General features: G+C 39.2%; 1 protein-coding gene across 1 annotated transcript; it reads right to left on the reverse strand.

Moving 5' to 3' along the window:
- Positions 1-13,708: 13,708 nt before the first annotated feature.
- LOC120354724 (serine/arginine repetitive matrix protein 2-like) lies at positions 13,709-18,284 on the reverse strand. Its single transcript, XM_039442167.1, has 3 exons — positions 18,230-18,284; positions 16,060-17,463; positions 13,709-14,679 (listed from the first exon to the last, which is right to left on the reverse strand). The coding sequence occupies exons 1-3, from the start codon at positions 18,282-18,284 to the stop codon at positions 13,709-13,711; spliced, it is 2,430 nt and encodes an 809-aa protein (XP_039298101.1).
- Between the last annotated feature and the right edge of the window lie 2,845 nt (positions 18,285-21,129).

Raw genomic sequence — 21,129 nt, forward strand, 5'->3', positions numbered from 1 at the left:
TTCGGAGCTAAACTGTATATTGAGATACCATAGTACAGGGTACTCTGTATCATTGAATAGTAGATAATTCTTTTAGTGCCAACAGGAAAATAGCTACTTATTCTAGAACACTTATAAAGTGCTGCTCTCATTATGTTTTTTAGTGAATCGTTGTGTGATTTGAATCTCATATCAGAATCGAAAGTTATTCCTAGGTGTTTTATACTTTTACTGTACCAATCAAGTTTTTGGCAATTGCAATCATTCATTCTTTGGTTTCTCAGGCATACTGTTTCATGGCAAGTCAATTTAACAACTTCTCTTTCATCAACATAAATTCTCTGATTCTTAAACACTATCGCCTTTGTCTTTTGGGCATTAATTTTTATAATGTTATTAGAGAAGTGCTCAGTTGCCAAATCAAGATCCTGTTGTATGAGTCTCAAACCAGTTTTTAAGTCTTTGTGTATTACATAGAATATATTGTCATCGTCATCAGCATATTGCAGAATTTTGCTTTTAAAATTTAAACTAGCAAAATCATTCACATATATGTTGAATAGGGTAGGTGACAAGATACTGCCTTGAACTAATCCACATGTCTGCTCATAGCTGCTACTAATATAGCTACCTATACCTGCACGCAAAGTTCTATCCATGAAATAATTCTCTAATAATCTTTGTAATTTACCTCCAATACCTATTTCACTTAATTTGCGAAGCATGATTTGATAATTCACAAGGTCAAATGCCATAGTCAAATCAGTTGCCCCTGCTATTACAAACATATTATCATTCAGAGATCTATTAATGTCACCTCAAAAATAGTCTTCCAAACTTTTCCCTCTTTACCATTTTTTGAGCATTCATTGCCTGGACTACTACTGTTTCTGTACAAATACAAACATAATAAGCTAATGACAAGTTAGATGCACGTGTTCGTGGCGCATAAGTCTGTACGCACCTTAACACTAAAAATGAATAAATAAATAAATCTGGACTTTACCACTTTTCGAGATCGAACAGACTTGAGCATTGCTACCTCGCTCTCAATGTACCGGAGAACATCCTCTTCAGTACTTGAGTGCCAACTTGGCTTCCAAATAACTCCTCTCTCTTATTTTTATGTTCTGTGAATAAAAATGAAGAAACCCGTTACCGTCAACTCTTGTTGAAAACGACAGTTACATCAACATATTCATGGACAGACAACATGCCTATTCCTGATAAAATTAGCAATTCAATACGGTAGTTTCGGAATTGAAATTTCTCAGGGTCTTGGAAAATCTCTCCGCTTTTTAGTACAGTTGTCTATAGTGAGGTCCACATTATAATGACAGTGTTTGGTTATCAATGGTATTGCTATCCTTGTCTATCATTCAACAAAGCGGGTAGCACTATCTCTTTCTTGCTTTGCTCTATTACCAGATCGTCTTTTAACAATGTAGAATTAAATATTAATTAACAAAATATTTCATCTTGATAATTATGAAAATTCATTATTATATTATTGAAAAAGATAATATCCTGCTTAATACAATGTAATTGATTATTTTAAACGAGAATGAACGGTTAATATTACATCAATAAACCGTCTATGAAAGACATTGATAAGACAAAGGATTGGCAACATTGTTTTCTTATCTTTCTCCACTGTCATTATAACGTGGACCTCACCATATGTATACGGTTCAACATTTGTGAGAAACAACTTGAAATCATGCATGCTTGTACAAAAAACATGCACGGAAAATCATGGATAAGCAGAAGGCAAATTAAGTAAGTAAAGGTCAAAAATTAAACAACTTATATTTAAGTAGAGCGTGCACCAGGTTGGTGGAGCGACGCGGAGAATTTCCGACCTAGAATTAATACATGTGATCAAGTGTACCACCGTGCACTAGGAGCGCGGCGCGACGCGGCGCGGAGCTCGAAAATTTTCTGGACTTTTCGAGGTTGGAACCGCGTTGCGCCGCGTCGCGTCGCGCCGCGCTCCTACTGCACGGAGGTCAGGTCGGAAAAATTCCGCGCTCGGGTAACTTCGTGAGGGCTCGGCTGTTTCCGAGCTCTGCTTCTTTCGAACATGGCCAGACTATATAACCATAGTTGTTGTAATTGTTTTGTTGTATATTGCTTTTTCCCTTTGTATTTTTGTGGGTTGTGAATAAATTGAATAAATAAATAAGAAAGTTACTGGTTATTTAACGAGCGTTATCGAGTTCTCACTTTTGACTTACTGAAGATGAAAGTCGTTGTCCGTCTGTTTGTATGTTCTACAATAACTTCAGAAAGGATTGATCAATCAGCTCCAAAGTTTGAACACGTATTCTTCGAACTTCAGGACAAGTTCGTTGGACAACAAAATTGACACACTCCTTCGTCCTTTTTCAGGATATAAAAATAACATTAAAAGTGCATAAGAAAGAATTGTTATGATTTATCATTTAGTCATCTGAAGAATTTATTGCATGCAATAAATTATACTAGTTTTTCCATAACATCAGCTGAGGCAATTTAAGAGTTATCACACGCTCTGACACATAATAATATACAACATAATTCTCAACTTTTACATCTACAAAATGATATGGCTTGATATACCAATGTGCTGTTCCTGCCATTTATTTTCTTTTGAAACTCCATATCGAAATAATGTATAATGAATTTGGATTAATATAAGCATTTTTATGATGTTGAAGCGACAGAGTAAGTTAATATTTGAAGAGTAATTTTTCATTTCAAATAGGATCCCCAATAAAACCTTCTGCTAAATTATTCTTGTACATGACAGAAGTATTCAGCTGTTTTCAGATTACAAAATATACAGAATATTCAACTTTTCAGAAAGATTACAATACAACAGTTATTGGGCGAGTTATAATCCATTATAGTGCATAATTCACAACTTTTACATCTACAAAATGATATGGCTTGATATATCAATGTGCGGTTTCTGCCATTTATTTTCTTTTGGAACTCCGTATCGAAATAATGTACCATGAATTTGGATTCATAAAAGCATATTTATGTTGAAGAGACAGAGTAAGTTAATATTCGAAGAGTAATTTTTAATTTCAAATTAGAACTCCAACTCCAACAACTATGTCCTAATTCAAATCGCAATAATTGACAAGTCTACTGACTATCCAGGCCAAAACGGCGCCGCGCCGCGCTCGTAATGCACCATAATAATAATGTATAATTATACAATAATGACCTTCAGTTATGTAATAATGACCTTCCATTTTCCGCTCTCCTGCGCGTCGCCCCACCGACCTAGTACAAGTGCGGCTTTAAATTTAAACATAAATATTCAGTAGAAAGCCCATCGATCGAGCTATCAACTAGATAAGTGAGTATATATTTGAACTGGTTTTACCCTTTCATGTGTAGACAGAAAATAATCCTGATAAAAATTCAGCTCAACATGTTTCTGTAATGAAACTTCAAAACAGTTCAAATTTATGTCTTGATAGAGACATGGCACCGGCTAAATTGCCGGATTTGATCAACTTTCAAGAACTACAATATAAGTGTTGTATTACAACATTAGTGTCATCATAACTGTATAAAACTAATGGGACCATTTGAAGCTTATGCTGTAATAAATAATAATTATTGTTTCTTAACCTTCCAAGTTCTGCGTAGGTACTATTTACCAAGCGTTGATTTTTTATTTAGGCCTATTTGATAGTTTATTAGAAATTTACTTTCTCCCAAGTTAGTTAGTTATTGTAGGATTTTTGTTAGTTGTCTATGTTTTAGAGTTTTAGTGTTCCAACTGATAATATTACTCACAATTCACAGGATAATCCAGATTCGACTCAATTTCTCTTAGGTGGTAATTCTATTAAATGACTCAAAGAAATAACTTTAGAAAAATTAAACTACAAATACAGACATGATGAGCGTAGGAGTCAGACATGTGTTCTTGGTAAGAATGTTCAAACCAAACTAGAACTAACCTAGACTGCCTTGCCTTGTGGAAGGCATAAAATAAAGCCGTTCGAGGGAGGTGAAAGTTGCCAAAATAAGGAAGAGAGTGGGAGTGAGACAAAGAAGGAATGGGTATTTCCATCTTTGTCTCACTCTTTGAGTTGTGAGGGTTGAAAAGACAATGCAGGTGTAACGGACTTGAGAGGAGCTTGGACAATGGGACCAGAATGAATAGAAATAGGGGAGTACAAGGTTACTGGCCTGCGTGGAACCAATATGCAAAAAATACAAAACATAGATGGAACACAAATACTGTATACAGTCTCCGAGTGTAGGCTCTATTGGCAACACCACATTCTCTAAGAAAAAAATCTTATGAAATGAATCTAGTTTTGAAAATGATTTTCGTAAGGGCTTGTTTCTACATATTTCATCAGTTCTTGTATGAAATATGAATATGTATGAGTGTTTCAATAACTTTCATCGAAAAATATGATTTTTTTTAATTGGGTATTATAAGAAAAATCTATAATCCTACCTCTTTTGCATGAGTACGACTACATAATGAAAGTACTCATTTTTGGACTTCAGAAAACGTAGGTAAATGATGGTGAACCAATTATCATAATTGTGAAATAATATTTTTTCCAAAACTAAAACATTTTCGCTGATAAACTTGCTATGTTCAGAGAAATCCTAGTAAAAACTCATACAAAAATATTTTTCTTATCGAAAGTGGTATCAGGCCATTCAAAAAAACACTAATGAAAAGATCTGTATAAAGAATTTTCGAAATTTATAGGAATTAAAACAAGAAATAAGCTTGGATGTACCAACAGTGCTATAATATAGTGCTAAAACAGTGTTATATTACATATGGTTGTCACCGAGTCAACTCATATAGTTGTCAACTAAGCTCCTTCGTTCTAATAGGGGATTTATAATTGTCGGGGAGACTAGTAGACGGCAATGGAATATTTTGCCAGGGGATTTACTGACGCCTGTGATCAAAATAGCGAGGAGACTAACTTAGTTGTCCGGGAAACAGGTTGGCGGCGACCCGACAGTGATTTCAATCAAGATTAATAATTATGTCTTCTTCATGTAATCATTATCTTTATTGATTTCGTGGTGAAGTTTGGACAGTAATGTCCAATCTAGTACTAATGTAACAGTATTGCTAAAATATTTTTTTCTCTTCTCAATAGCAAAAATCTGGTGTGGTACACTCACACAACTTTCCTTGCTCATTGAACTGGGAGCCTCATTCTTAAACGACAATAATTTAGAGAAATAACTTAATGACGATTGGCGGCAACATAATTATTTGAAACTACGATCAGACTACTGTATATGTGTGTATATAATAAAATGTTTTCAGAGTACTTTTTCCTTTGTGTAAATTGTGAAATCCGATGATTTTTTAAAAGTCGTCAAAACAGCTGTTCTACAGATGAAATGTCTCGACTATGTGTTATTTTTATAGACTGCTCTACCTACCTACCTCATGCACGAGAAGGAGGTTACAAAGTCCATTTCTCAAGGATGGGGTGAACCCCTCATTAGTTTCCCAAAAAGGAGACTCATGCCAGTTGATGGAGCTGACAAATAACTATACAGAGTATGAATTTGAAATAAATCAGTCAAGTAATTTTTGAGAAAATCGTGAAAAACATGGTTTTTCAGTAATTATCCGCCATTTTTCTCGAGAATATTACGCAGCTCCTGCAATTTTCCTAGAAATGAGACTCATGTCAGTTGATAGGGCTTATAAATAGCTATCCATGGTATAAATTTGAAGAAAATCGTTAGAGCCGTTTTCGAGAAAACCGTGAAAAACATGGTTTTTTAGTAATTATCCGCCATTTTTCTCGAGAATATTACGCAGCACCTGCAATTTTCCTAGAAATGAGACTCATGTCAGTTGATAGGGCTTATAAATAGCTATCCATGGTATAAATTTGAAGAAAATCGTTAGAGCCGTTTTCGAGAAAACCGTGAAAAACATGGTTTTTTAGTAATTATCCGCCATTTTTCTCGAGAATATTACGCAGCTCCTGCAATTTTCCCAGAAATGAGACTCATGTCAGTTGATAGGGCTTATAAATAGCTATCCATGGTATAAATTTAAAGAAAATCGTTAGAGCCGTTTTTGAGAAAATCGTGAAAAACATGGTTTTTTAGTAATTATAGCCATTTTTTCCGCCATCTTGGATTGAATTTTATTGAATTTCTTATTGTCGGGTCCTCATTGTATAAGGACCTTAAGTTTAAAATTTCAAGTCAATCGGTTAATTAGGAATGGAGTTATCGTGTTCACAGACATACACACATACACACACACACACACAGACCAACACCCAAAAATCATGTTTTTGGACTCAGGGGACCTTGAAACGTATAGAAAACTTGAAATTTGGGTACCTTAATTTTTTTTGGAAAGCAATACTTTCCTTACCTATGGTAGTAGGGCAAGGAAAGTAAAAAGATCTATTTGCATTATATTAATTTCTTTTATTTCCATCCCTATCGATTCTAAAAGTATTGTTTCAATAGAACTAGGCGTACCTAATTTAAAACTTTTGAAAAATTGAAGAATGTCTGTGGAACAGAATAATGTAGCCCTAATTATTCCAGAGAATAATCAATGTATAATACAATGTAGACTTCTTTCAACACATTTCTGAAGTGTGAAGATCTTATATTTATATTTATCTTATCTATGTATTTAAAACCTTTATGTTTATAAGATCTTCAAACTCATTCGCGAAAATGGGATTATTCACTGATTCACTAAATCAGTCAAGAAAACAAATTGTGGGGCATAGCTATTGAGTGAGGCCATATAGTGGGACATGGCTATTATCCTACAGCATTAGATAAACTTGTGAGCTAGCTGTTATTCCACTGAATTGTTTTCATAAGTTTTATGATAATTTTAATTTTGACTCTGGGCTTTAGAATCTGACACAATCAGCAGTATCGGCCGTTGATTGAATATCAATATTCAAATTCATATCAAATCCAATATTGAATTGGATTAAAAACACATATTATTTTATTTGCTATACTATGCGAAAAACAAATAGACAAAATACAATGAGAACACAAATGGGTGATCAATCACAATATGCAAATAGCATATAATTATGTCGTAGCATAATCAAGTAGACTACGTCCATCAACATCTATACTATAATAAAGGAAAGAACTGGCTTATACACATACGGGAAAGGAACATTATGTTTGACGCATCCTCAGGTCTGAACTACTGAGCTGATTAACTTGAAATTTTGCAATATTCTTAATTAACCGAGGATGGTTATAGACCTATTTCAATTCTTCAATATTTCATTACGTCAATTTCCCAGTTTGTCAAGTCTTTAAGTAGACCCTTGCGGAGCACGGGTTTCCTGCGAGTATCAGATACAGTAAATGAGTTGGTATGTATCTTTAATACCTCATCTCCTCCAAATACATATTTATCAATACACATTTCCATCGATATGATACACCTCCAATAACCAGAGAATATATTTTCCCTCTACCATTTCCACTCTTTGGAGGGTTGAAAGAAACTCTAACAATGTCACACTATTTAGAGGGTTTGGGAGTGTTGAAAGAAACCCTTTTTCCGCGTTAGTGGTCAATGAAAACATCAGCCCAATGCTTTTCCATCGTGGATACCTCAAGTGGAGTTGAACCTATTGACAGGGACTGCTGTGATGAGGCAGCGACAGACCGATGTTGTGACACTTCAAGCTGTCTGCACTCTCTTGAATGGGAAGCATCTGAAATGCTCAAAGTACAAGTAAATCTCACTGAAGACAACCAGCTGCGTGAGGGTTGCACACTGTTTTGTCTGGCTCGCTACCTTCTGTCAAGCTCTAGTCGCTTAGTGTGGTTGACTGTGAAATCGGCTTCAATTTAAACAAACATGTAGGTGAAAGGAACCTGTATGAAAATTTCAAATCATTTGGACCAAACTGGTACCGAAAATAACTGATAAATCGCTTCTGAAAACTGTGGAAATTACTGAATATCAGGCATAAGAGAATATTTCCAGTGAATCTCAAGTGAACCAAGAAAACTTGAACGGTTCTTGAGGGCTTTTCTGAGGATTATAGCTATAAAACCTACAAGCTTGTGCAGAGAGGGATGATGATGATAATAAAGAGATGAATGAAATCAGATTATCAGGGAGGTCCTCAATCAGTATGGGGAGTGATTTTTGAAGCCCTTGACTTTCTGTTGATCGACTGTCTTAATTGAGTTGGATAAACTCATCTTTATTGATGTTTTCTCAATACTACTAGTAGTTCTGTGAACAGTAGACCACGCGCAGTTATAAACCACAGTCTCTCCAATACTGCCCATCAGAGTAAACTCTGTCCTGTACTGTCCTGTGGGCGAAATATCGATGTATAGACGACTAATGGGTGTTTGGGTTGTTGTATCGGCAATACTAATAATGTGATGTAAACAGCTATGCTATATCATCAAAAGCTTACCGAGTTGAAAGCAGAGAGAAGTCGAGAGAAAATACTAAGCTACCGTACTTCAAGTTATCAATAGGATGCCTCACTGCATGCAATTATTAGTCCACACAACAGCTGTTTTTTTCACCAAGTTACATTGAGATATTGAATTGCATGTGTCATTGCATGCAATTTATAATCCAATCGACAGCTGATTTATGATGTATAATTCTAAAGTCTGATTTTTACGGTAATATTGGCGTTCGAAGGAGACTCCTTTTCTTTTTGTATTATCCTTAAAATGCAAAATTTCAAAAAACACGTCGACACGGAATTCAAAAAGGAACATATCTGACCAGTTCTCATAACGAAATTAGGACAGTAGCGTAGCCAAGATTTCGAAATGGGGGATATTATCCAAAAATTTTGAGCCCCCTATAGACTTCCCCAGTTTTGAATTTGATGAGCGGGAGGCGGTTTATTTTCTTGGATTTTTGGGCCTCTTTTTCGGGCTCATGTGGGTTGTAACCTGAAAAACCCCCCTTTCGCTACGCCACTGAATTAGTAATCTATAGGAACCGTAAAAATGTAATTACTATCGTGAGAGGGCTAAGAGCTGGAGTAAATGAAATGACTGAATTAAGGTCTCAAATAAATGACTTCCTTCTTCCGATCCTCTTTGGAAGAAGTAGTGTGGCATTGGCATCCAAAGTAGAGTGAATTTTTCGGACCCTCTTTGCTGGAAGTTGAATGCTTCATTGAAATAAAAACGTATAAACTTAATGACTACTAATTTCTACTGCTAATTCGCATTTATTATATGTGTTTTAAACAATAGATTTAACATATACCGTAGTCTATATTCCTACTTGAAATTCTTTTTCTAAAAGACAATGACTAACCATTTATAACGTAGTATACTTGTATCACTTGTAAAGTCAGCTAGTCACAAATCAAATATAATATTGCAATACACGGATTTCAAATAAGGATAAATAAGTCAATTCGAATGATGGAAGAAAATTTCAAAATTTGTAGGTGGTGAAATTTTCATTGCTGCAACTAGTGTCAATTTAGCGGTTCCACACCTTCAACAGAGGGGATAAATATTCGCACTTTAGCTATGTTCACCTTCTAACTAGTCCAAATCAAGCTGCAGTCAAAAATTGTGTAACACACACCCCCTTCAAATGTCATTGTCGAACGATCAATTGTTGCAGCTATGAAAATTTCACCCCCTACATTGAAGCTGCTATAACAATGAAAGAAAAACTTGGAATAGTGAAATAATACATAATTTCAAAGAGAATTCGATGCTCTACAAACCTACGACAAGCATCAGTTTTTATGATGCATAGTTGGAGAGTTATAAGCCCTGAAAGAGCAAAACATTGAATGAGAACCTGTCATTTTAACAATTACACACTTTCAAGAAAAAATATCTCGGGAACTGTTGAGAATAACACAATATTTTACAAAACAAAAAGTATAGAAAGTTTATCAAGCTTCATTTTTGAATAGTTAGTTATGTCGGTTGAACGTATTGTTCTCAAGATATGAGCGTTGAAGCAAAACGCTGAAAAATGCAACTTTTAATCCACCCTCATCCCTTAGCACATGAGTTAGGAATAGGGACTTTTGATATATTCTTCTCCTAACTAGTCTCAACAAAGCTGCAAAGTAAAAATTTTTGTTTAAAACATTCCCTCCAAATTCCTTTGTCAATTGGTCTATTGTTTAAAAAATTGAGATTTCACACTCAACACTAAAGCTGTTGCAAAAGGTGTAGGGAAATTCGTAAAAGCATGAAATTATACACAAAATTGAAGAGAATTCAATGTTTTATAAGCTCATAATCAGCATGGATTTTTCCCGTCGATTTTGAAAAAGTTATAAGAGCAGAAATAGAAAGAAATTGGTGGCAAACGTGATTTTTTCAAAAATGTCACACCTTCAAGAGCGGATATCTCGAAAACTAAAGGGGATAGAAAAAAAAGTTCTAGTATGAATATTGTAGGATATTATTTAAGCTTCAATTTGTTATATAACAGTCAAGTCCCTAGGATACACAGTTTTTGAGTTTTATGCGAGAAACCAAAAAATGGTACTTTTAAACCACCCCATCCCCTTATCACAGGGGGTAGTGGTGGGGACTTTTGATATGTTTACCTCCTTACTACCCTAAACAGAACTGTGGAGTGAAAAATTGTCTTTCAAACATTTCCCTCTATACCCTTTTTTGAGCATTCATTGCCTGGACTACATACATTATGTGATCTATCTAAACTTCTCCTTCCAACTGGTTGATGACAGAACTCTGACTCTGGTAATTTGCATATTCTGCAGTTGTTCTATGCGTTCTTTCCACAGTTTCCAGTTCTGTTTTAGATTCAAATTTCGTGCCATGTAGAGAAAATATTAAGTTAATTATGTTTTTTCAACATTACAAGTCTTGTCTAACCTCTCGAAAACTCAAATTTCAGACGCCTGTGCTGTAACTTGCTCCTTCCAATGGAACACGATTTTTATTGATCCGTTTTTTATTGTGAGGTGTGACAAAACTGTGTATGAGAGATTTCAATACTAATTTTCCATTTGATCATTTTCCTAGTATTATTCGTTTAGTCCTTGATTCCAGTTGATGATGGGTCCGCTACGAAATGAAATGTTTATACTAACTTCTAAGTTCTTTCCAGGAAATTAAGGAATAAAATAAAGTTGAAGAAAAAGTACGTTGATTTTTATGTTAATACGAGTAGCCCTTACCAAGAATGATATACCTTTCTATTTCTATATATATATATATCCTCCTGATGAATTGTGACCGAGATCACAAACTGCCCTATCAGTGCCCGAGCCCTTACTAGAGGATATTTAATTATTATTATTATTATTACAGGGAAAACTCTTGAAACATAAACAATTTATTCAATTCGTGGAGCTCCAAATTTATAAAACAGGATGCCATCGTGTTTCGAAAAATGGCTAAAAAGACTTGAATTTTCCCTTCTCTAAATTATGATTTAGGAGGGTGGAGCGGACTTTAAACTCTAGGGTTGTAGAATGAAGGGTATAGTGCTGACCTATGAGGTCACAATTCCTAAGCCACGCCCAAGCGCCGATCAATTTATTAAGTTCATGGGTAGTGAGTCTGTCTCTCCCTCTACTCACCCTACTCTCCCCAAAGTGTACACATATCTGATGGTTCTTCACTGGCTTCTGTAGGATTTAGTTAATGTATTGTGTTAGAAATTAAGTCAACTTAATATCGGGGAACCGAGCTTCGCTCTGGAGTGTATAAAAGCATAGAAAATTTGTAACGAAAGATTGAATTTATAGTTTATATTTATTTATTCATTTTCTCAGTCGTACAATTATTTTTAAAGTTATATGAGGAGGCACAACAGGCTTATGCCCAAAACTGTCCCTTTACAAATTTATACTACAGTCCAAATCAAAATCTTGGTTAAGCTACTATCACTCATCAAAATAACAATTTATTCACACTTCAAAAAACAAATACATCATCAATTACAAATAGATATACTATGAATTCGATTTAGAATGATATACTATGTTTGCTACAATATTTGTTAATATACTATGTACTATTCTACACTAATAGCATCTAGTTACTATTTTGGACTTTCTGAAGTAAACATGTTTTCTAAAAAAAAAGATAACTAAACGAAAATAAGTTTTTCTTGCTGAATTATTCTTCTGGTGAGATCAGCTGAGGAATATCCCACACATGCACTCGCACACTCACTTCTATTACGGTATTGACAGATGAGAAAATTTCCAGCTGTTTTCCCAAGGACGTATTTATTCTTTTAATGTCCTTCAGCGAGTAATCTCAGGGTTCAGACCTAGTGCTATCGAATTTTCGTATCATAAACCTACTTTGTTCCAAATTTCGTGAGAATCGTTAGAGCCGTTTTCGAGTTCTGGTCACATACAGATCTTATATATAAACATGAAAACATCTAAACATAAATTGCTCGTTTAATAGTATAGGATAACTAAACTATCAGGTAACCCGTAATCCGCAGGGATCTAATAAAAAACCATACATAAACATAAACTAGCATGTACATAAACTAGCCATATCGATGTCAGTGACTCACATGTCACGTCTGTGGCTACGTCACAATTTCAAATGGACTTGCTAGTCCGTAGCAAAATTGTCTGTTTCCAGACAATTATTTCTGGGAGGGAGGGGGCTAATGTTGTGTCTCGCGGGGGTAGATGTGTGTTAAATCGTTGTTAGTATTTGGGTCGTTACTTTCAATAATTCTCTAATAGTCATTTTGAATGTTTTGGAATATCTGTAAACGCTATCAATAAGAAAAAATGATTAAATCTCCGATCAAATTCAATTTTATATGTTTTGAATCAAAACTTTCCGAAGAATAGTTGGGAAAACAAGACGAGACAGATAAGAAATGACCGCATGAGAGAAGAATTGCACATTAAAGCGGTTGAAACAACAATCGATGAACGGATACTCTGATAGTATGGGTATCTCCTGAGAATGGATGAAAACAAAAAGCCTCGCCAATAGATGGAGGCCAGGCACAAGGCAGACGGCCGACAGGAAGACCACGGGTAACATGGGAGGCAGCTGTTTCACGGATAGCAGCAGAAAGAGGCAAGACCGTGAATCAGTTGAAGAGAATGGCTGCTGGCTGCGGACAGAGAGCAGTGGAGAAGATGGATCCGATGCGACCACCCAACGCTGTCAAAACGCCACATTGGGATAGATAAAGAGGAGGAGGAAGAAGGAGAAGAAGAAGAAGAAGAAGAAGAAGAAGAAGAAGAAGAAGAAGAATCAAAACTTGTAATTAAATGTTGACAGCTAATGTTTTCTTCTGTATTACAGGACAGCAAGTGTCAGAGCTAGGGCAAGAGACACTCTTTTCACCCCTATTACACTATAGACGGACATCAGACTACAGTAAGGTTCACAATTTCACATTATAATAGAGGGATATATAAGATAGGAGAACAGTGTTAATGATTCATTGCCTTGCCACTGCCTTCTATAGATAATAGATACTACCAGTACATCTGATGTGATATCAACTGTTTATTTTTGTTTTAAATAATAAATTATATTTTATTCATCAATAAAATTTATTTTTTGATGTTTAAAAAATAAATTTGCATTATTTAGATTAGCTATTTTGTTAATTAACTATATTGTTTGAAAAACGATCTGGCAACGTTGCAGAGCAAAAAGATAGACTGCTGGGATGATAGACTAGGAAAGCAACATCAATGTTGATGGTACTGCTTTTATAACGTGGACCTCACTATAGACAACAGATTTTGGTGTCCCTGTGGTGTCCGGCTGGTGCCTCTTTGGTGTCCCGCTGATGCCTCCTTGGTGTCCCTGTGGTGTCCGGCTGGTGCCTCTTTGGTGTCCCTGTGATGTCCAGCTGGTGCCTCTTTGGTGTCCCTGTGGTGTCCGGCTGGTGCCTCTTTGGTGTCCCGCTGGAGCCTCTTTGGTGTCCCTGTGGTGTCCGGCTGGTGCCTCTTTGGTGTCCCGCTGGTGCCTCCTTGGTGTCCCTGTGGTGTCCGGCTGGTGCCTCTTTGGTGTCCCTGTGATGTCTGGCTGGTGCCTCTTTGGTGTCCCTGTGGTGTCCGGCTGGTGCCTCTTTGGTGTCCCTGTGGTGTCCGGCTGGTGCCTCTTTGGTGTCCCTGTGGTGTCCGGCTGGTGCCTCTTTGGTGTCCCTGTGGTGTCCGGCTGGTGCCTCTTTGGTGTCCCTGTGGTGTCCGGCTGGTGCCTCTTTGGTGTCCCGCTCGTGCCTCCTTGGTGTCCCTGTGGTGTCCGGCTGGTGCCTCTTTGGTGTCCCTGTGATGTCCAGCTGGTGCCTCTTTGGTGTCCCTGTGGTGTCCGGCTGGTGCCTCCTTGGTGTCCCTGTGGTGTCTGGCTGGTGCCTCTTTGGTGTCCCTGTGGTGTCCGGCTGGTGCCTCTTTGGTGTCCCGCTGGTGCCTCCTTGGTGTCCCTGTGGTGTCCGGCTGGTGCCTCTTTGGTGTCCCTGTGATGTCTGGCTGGTGCCTCTTTGGTGTCCCTGTGGTGTCCGGCTGGTGCCTCTTTGGTGTCCCTGTGGTGTCCGGCTTGTGCCTCTTTGGTGTCCCTGTGGTGTCCGGCTGGTGCCTCTTTGGTGTCCCGCTGGTGCCTCCTTGGTGTCCCTGTGGTGTCCGGCTGGTGCCTCTTTGGTGTCCCTGTGATGTCCGGCTGGTGCCTCTTTGGTGTCCCTGTGATGTCCGGCTGGTGCCTCTAAATATAAATTGCTCGTTTAATAGTATAGGATAACTAAACTATCAGGTAACCCGTAATCCGCAGGGATCTAATAACAAACCATACATAAACATAAACTAGCATGTACATAAACTAGCCATATCGATGTCAGTGACTCACATGTCACGTCTGTGGCTACGTCACAATTTCAAATGGACTTGCTAGTCCGTAGCAAAATTGTCTGTTTCCAGACAATTATTTCTGGGAGGGAGGGGGCTAATGTTGCGTCTCGCGGGGCGGGGGTAGATTGTGTTAAATCGTTGTTAGTATTTGGGTCGTTACTTTCAATAATTCTCTAATAGTCATTTAGAATGTTTTGGAATATCTGTAAACGCTATCAATAAGAAAAATGATTAAATCTTCGATCAAATTCAATTTTATGTGTTTTGAATCAAAACTTTCCGAAGAATAGTTGGGAAAACAAGACGAGACAGATAAGAAATGACCGCATAAGAGAAGAATTGCACATTAAAGCGGTGAAAGAACAATCGATGAACGGATACTCTGATAGTATGGGTATCTCCTGAGAATGGATGAAACAAAAAGCCTCGCCAATAGATGGAGGCCAGGCACAAGGCAGACGGCCGACAGGACGACCACGGGTAACATGGGAGGCAGCTGTTTCACGGATAGCAGCAGAAAGAGGCAAGACCGTGAATCAGTTGAAGAGAATGGCTGCTGGCTGCTGGCTGCGGACAGAGAGCAGTGGAGAAGATGGATCCGATGCGACCACTCAACGCTGTCAAAACGCCACATTGTGATAGATAAAGAGGAGGAGGAAGAAGAAGAAGAAGAAGAAGAAGAAGAAGAAGAAGAAGAAGAAGAAGAAGAATCAAAACTTGTAATTAAATGTTGACAGCTAATGTTTTCTTCTGTATTACAGGACAGCAAGTGTCAGAGCTAGGGCAGGAGACACACTTTTCACCCCTATTACACTATAGACGGACATCAGACTACAGTAAGGTTCACATTGTAATAGAGGGATATATAAGATAGGAGAACAGTGTTAATGATTCTTTGCCTTGCCACTGCCTTCTATAGATAATAGATGCTACCAGTACATCTGATGTGATATCAACTGTTTATTTTTGTTTTAAATAATAAATTATATTTTATTCATCAATAAAATTTATTTTTTAATGTTTGAAAAATAAATTTGCATTATTGAGATTAGCTATTTTGTTAATTAACTATATTGTTTAAAAAACGATCTGGCAACGTTGCAGAGCTGGAAAAAGATAGACTGCTGGGATGATAGACTAGGAAAGCAACATCAATGTTGATGGTACTGCTTTTATAACGTGGACCTCACTATAGACAACAGATTTTGGTGTCCCTGTGGTGTCCGGCTGGTGCCACTTTGGTGTCCCGCTGGTGCCTCCTTGGTGTCCCTGTGGTGTCCGGCTGGTGCCTCTTTGGTGTCCCTGTGATGTCCGGCTGGTGCCTCTTTGGTGTCCCTGTAGTGTCCGGCTGGTGCCTCTTTGGTGTCCCTGTGGTGTCCGGCTGGTGCCTCTTTGGTGTCCCTGTGGTGTCCGGCTGGTGCCTCTTTGGTGTCCCGCTGGTGCCTCCTTGGTGTCCCTGTGGTGTCCGGCTGGTGCCTCTTTGGTGTCCCTGTGATGTCCAGCTGGTGCCTCTTTGGTGTCCCTCTGGTGTCCGGCTGGTGCCTCTTTGGTGTCCCTGTGGTGTCCGGCTGGTGCCCTTTGGTGTCCCTGTAGTGTCCGGCTGGTGCCTCTTTGGTGTCCCTGTGGTGTCCGGCTGGTGCCTCTTTGGTGTCCCTGTGGTGTCCGGCTGGTGCTCTTTGGTGTCCCGCTGGTGCCTCCTTGTGTCCCTGTGGTGTCCGCTGGTGCCTCTTTGGTGTCCCTGTGATGTCCAGCTGGTGCCTCTTTGGTGTCCCTGTGGTGTCCGGCTGGTGCCTCTTTGGTGTCCCTGTGGTGTCCGGCTGGTGCCTCTTTGGTGTCCCTGTGGTGTCGGCTGGTGCCTCTTTGGTGTCCCTGTGGTGTCCGGCTGGTGCCTCTTTGGTGTCCCTGTGTGTCCGGCTGGTGCCTCTTTGGTGTCCCGCTGGTGCCTCCTTGGTGTCCTGTGGTGTCCGGCTGTGCCTCTTTGGTGTCCTGTGGTGTCGGCTGGTGCCTCTTTGGTGTCCCTGTGGTGTCCGGCTGGTGCCTCTTTGGTGTCCCTGTGGTGTCGGCTGGTGCCTCTTGGTGTCCCTGTGGTGTCCGGCTGGTGCCTCTTTGGTGTCCCGCTGGTGCCTCCTTAGTGTCCCTGTGGTGTCTGGCTGGTGCCTCTTTGGTGTCCCTGTGGTGTCCGGTGGTGCCTCTTTGGTGTCCCGCTGGTGCCTCCTTGGTGTCCCTGTGGTGTCCGGCTGTGCCTCTTTGGTGTCCTGTGGTGTCCGGCTGGTGCCTCTTTGGTGTCTCGCTGGTGCCTCTTTGGTGTCCCTGTGGTGTCGGCTGGTGCCTCTTTGGTGTCCCGCTGGTGCCTCCTTGGTGTCCTGTGGTGTCCGGCTGGTGCCTCTTTGGTGTCCCTGTGGTGTCCGGCTGGTGCCTCTTTGGTGTCCGCTGGTGCCTCCTTGTGTCCCTGTGGTGTCGGCTGGTGCCTCTTTGGGTCCCTGTGGTGTCCGGCTGGTGCCTCTTTGGTGTCTCGCTGGTGCCTCTTTGGTGTCCCTGTGGTGTCCGGCTGGTGCCTCTTTGGTGTTGCTGGTGCCTCCTTGGTGTCCCTGTGGTGTCCGGCTGGTGCCTCTTTGGTGTCCCTGTGATGTCCGGCTGGTGCCTCACTCGGCACCAGACAGTATAGAATAACATTATCTATTACATTCTACACTCTCTGCTCAACATACTAGATTTATACTCAGTAAAGTTATAATGCTGTGAATATTTTAAGTTTTATTTCGTGAATCCACAAAATATCAGATTTTCCAAAAAAATCTAATTTAACTTGTAAGATTTATATTTTTATTACATTGGAAATGATGAATCAGGTTTCAATTAGCACTTGGAGTTTAAATATTTATGCAGAAAAGACAATAATCACTTCAGTTCGGCAGCTGAATTTGGCGAAATTAGAGAAAAATAAAAAAGAACTGAATATCCGGAAGAAGGAATAGGTTGGCATGGACAGTGAGGCACCAGGGGTCACAGTTGTCACTAAAGTCTGAGATATATTACTTTTAACATGGAGAGGAGAAACTCATTTCTCCCTCCACAGTTTGTAGCGTAGACACAGACAGACATCCTGAGCACAATTGGATGCGCCATGTCATTTTGCTTCATGCTCTTGTGATGAAAACAATATTATACCTGCTGACCAGTATATGACTTGGAGCATTGCCAGCAGTAGATGGAGGGGAGTGTTGCCGCGTCGCGTTACAAAGCTCTCTCACACAGACACAAAAGAAGGAGAATGCTGCTAGGTAGTGGGAGTGATTAGTGGAGGATAGAGCATTGGACCTCTCCGTCTTCGAGAAAGAGCCGTGTTAAAAGTAATTTCTCTCCCACTTTAGCTTGAGGCACCAATGGTGTCCTAATGGTGCACGGGCTGGTGGCATGATCGAGACACCAGCCAAACACCAAAAGCTTGTCTCTATTCCCCATTGTAATGAAGTGATACCATGCGACCCGCTGGTGTCCTAATACAATACAATATGGACCTCAAATAGAGTTGAAATATTAACTCTCTATTAGTTCTAGTTTTGAAATAATGAAAAACTCACTATTTTAACAATAGAACTGTAAGCACTATAGTGAAGTTGTGTTTCTTTTCTAGCTCAAAATTTTGCAAAATTACTCAAAAATTTCCAATTTGTAGAGATTTGAGTGAAATATTTTCGTTTTTAGTCAGTTTTTAAATATCAAAATTCAAATTTTTAGTTTAGTCATTAGTTTTGAAGTGGAAATTGGACTTTTTGAAGTGAAAGTGAAATCTTAACCTTATTCTTTTTTGAAACTTTTATTTGTAAAATTTGGGAGAAGACAGTTTTGGGCTATGCCTGTTGTCTTCTCCCAATCATATTATATTTATTATAATTATGATTTGTAATTGTCAATGAAACAAATAAATAAATAAACAAATAAATATAAATCCAATTTGAAAAAATGTACTTATTCTAGTAAAATGAATAGCTTCACTAGAACTGTAAGCACTATAGTCCAAGTTTAAAAAATTCACTCATTCTCATAAGACTATATGAAAGGAAATAGTCGATCAACATTTTTGGGGGGCTAAGCCCCTCTTCGGCCCCCTATGAATGTTGTGAGGAGGTTGGCAGCGCCATTATGAATCTAGTTGGCAGCGCACTAGGCTGGTGCCTCTTTGGTGTCCCTGTGATGTCCGGCTGGTGCCTCTTTGGTGTCCCTGTGATGTCCGGCTGGTGCCTCTTTGGTGTCCCTGTGGTGTCCGGCTGGTGCCCCTTTGGTGTCCCGCTGGTGCCTCCTTGGTGTCCCTGTGGTGTCTGGCTGGTGCCTCTTTGGTGTCCCTGTGGTGTCCGGCTGGTGCCTCTCTGGTGTCCCGCTGGTGCCTCCTTGGTGTCCGGCTGGTGCCTCTTTGGTGTCCCTGTGGTGTCCGGCTGGTGCCTCTTTGGTGTCTCGCTGGTGCCTCTTTGGTGTCCCTGTGGTGTCCAGCTGGTGCCTCTTTGGTGTTGCTGGTGCCTCCTTGGTGTCCCTGTGGTGTCCGGCTGGTGCCTCTTTGGTGTCCCTGTGGTGTCCGGCTGGTGCCTCTTTGGTGTCCCGCTGGTGCCTCCTTGGTGTGCCTGTGGTGTCCGGCTGGTGCCTCTTTGGTGTCCCTGTGATGTCCGGCTGGTGCCTCACTCGGCACCAGACAGTATAGAATAACATTATCTATTACATTCTACACTCTCTGCTCAACATACTAGATTTATACTCAGTAAAGTTATAATGCTGTGAATATTTTAAGTTTTATTTCGTGAATCCACAAAATATCAGATTTTCCAAAAAAATCTAATTTAACTTGTAAGATTTATATTTTTATTACATTGGAAATGATGAATCAGGTTTCAATTAGCACTTGGAGTTTAAATATTTATGCAGAAAAGACAATAATCACTTCAGTTCGGCAGCTGAATTTGGCGAAATTAGAGAAAAATAAAAAAGAACTGAATATCCGGAAGAAGGAATAGGTTGGCATGGACAGTGAGGCACCAGGGGTCACAGTTGTCACTAAAGTCTGAGATATATTACTTTTAACATGGAGAGGAGAAACTCATTTCTCCCTCCACAGTTTGTAGCGTAGACACAGACAGACATCCTGAGCACAATTGGATGCGCCGTGTCATTTTGCTTCATGCACCAGGGGTCACAGTTGTCACTAAAGTCTGAGATATATTACTTTTAACATGGAGAGGAGAAACTCATTTCTCCCTCCACAGTTTGTAGCGTAGACACAGACAGACATCCTGAGCACAATTGGATGCGCCAATGTCATTTTGCTTCATGCTCTTGTGATGAAAACAATATTATACCTGCTGACCAGTATATGACTTGGAGCATTGCCAGCAGTAGATGGAGGGGAGCTCTCTCACACAGACACAAAAGAAGGAGAATGCTGCTAGGTAGTGGGAGTGATTAGTGGAGGATAGAGCATTGGACCTCTCCGTCTTCGAGAAAGAGCCGTGTTAAAAGTAATTTCTCTCCCACTTTAGCTTGAGGCACCAATGGTGTCCTAATGGTGCACGGGCTGGTGGCATGATCGAGACACCAGCCAAACACCAAAAGCTTGTCTCTATTCCCCATTGTAATGAAGTAATACCATGCGACCCGCTGGTGTCCTAATACAATACAATATGGACCTCAAATAGAGTTGAAATATTAACTCTCTATTAGTTCTAGTTTTGAAATAATGAAAAACTCACTATTTTAACAATAGAACTGTAAGCACTATAGTGAAGTTGTGTTTCTTTTCTAGCTCAAAATTTTGCAAAATTACTCAAAAATTTCCAATTTGCAGAGATTTGAGTGAAATATTTTTGTTTTTAGTCAGTTTTTAAATATCAAAATTCAAAATTTTTAGTTTAGTCATTAGTTTTGAAGTGGAAATTGGACTTTTTGAAGTGAAAGTGAAATCTTAACCTTATTCTTTTTTGAAACTTTTATTTGTAAAATTTGGGAGAAGACAGTTTTGGGCTATGCCTGTTGTCTTCTCCCAATCATATTATATTTATTATAATTATGATTTGTAATTGTCAATGAAACAAATAAATAAATAAACAAATAAATATAAATCCAATTTGAAAAAAATGTACTTATTCTAGTAAAATGAATAGCTTCACTAGAACTGTAAGCACTATAGTCCAAGTTTAAAAAATTCACTCATTCTCATAAGACTATATGAAAGGAAATAGTCGATCAACATTTTTGGGGGGCTAAGCCCCTCTTCGGCCCCCTATGAATGTTGTGAGGAGGTTGGCAGCGCCATTATGAATCT

The sequence above is a fragment of the Nilaparvata lugens genome, chromosome X, assembly GCF_014356525.2.
Source record: "Nilaparvata lugens isolate BPH chromosome X, ASM1435652v1, whole genome shotgun sequence".
NCBI lineage: Eukaryota > Metazoa > Arthropoda > Insecta > Hemiptera > Delphacidae > Nilaparvata > Nilaparvata lugens.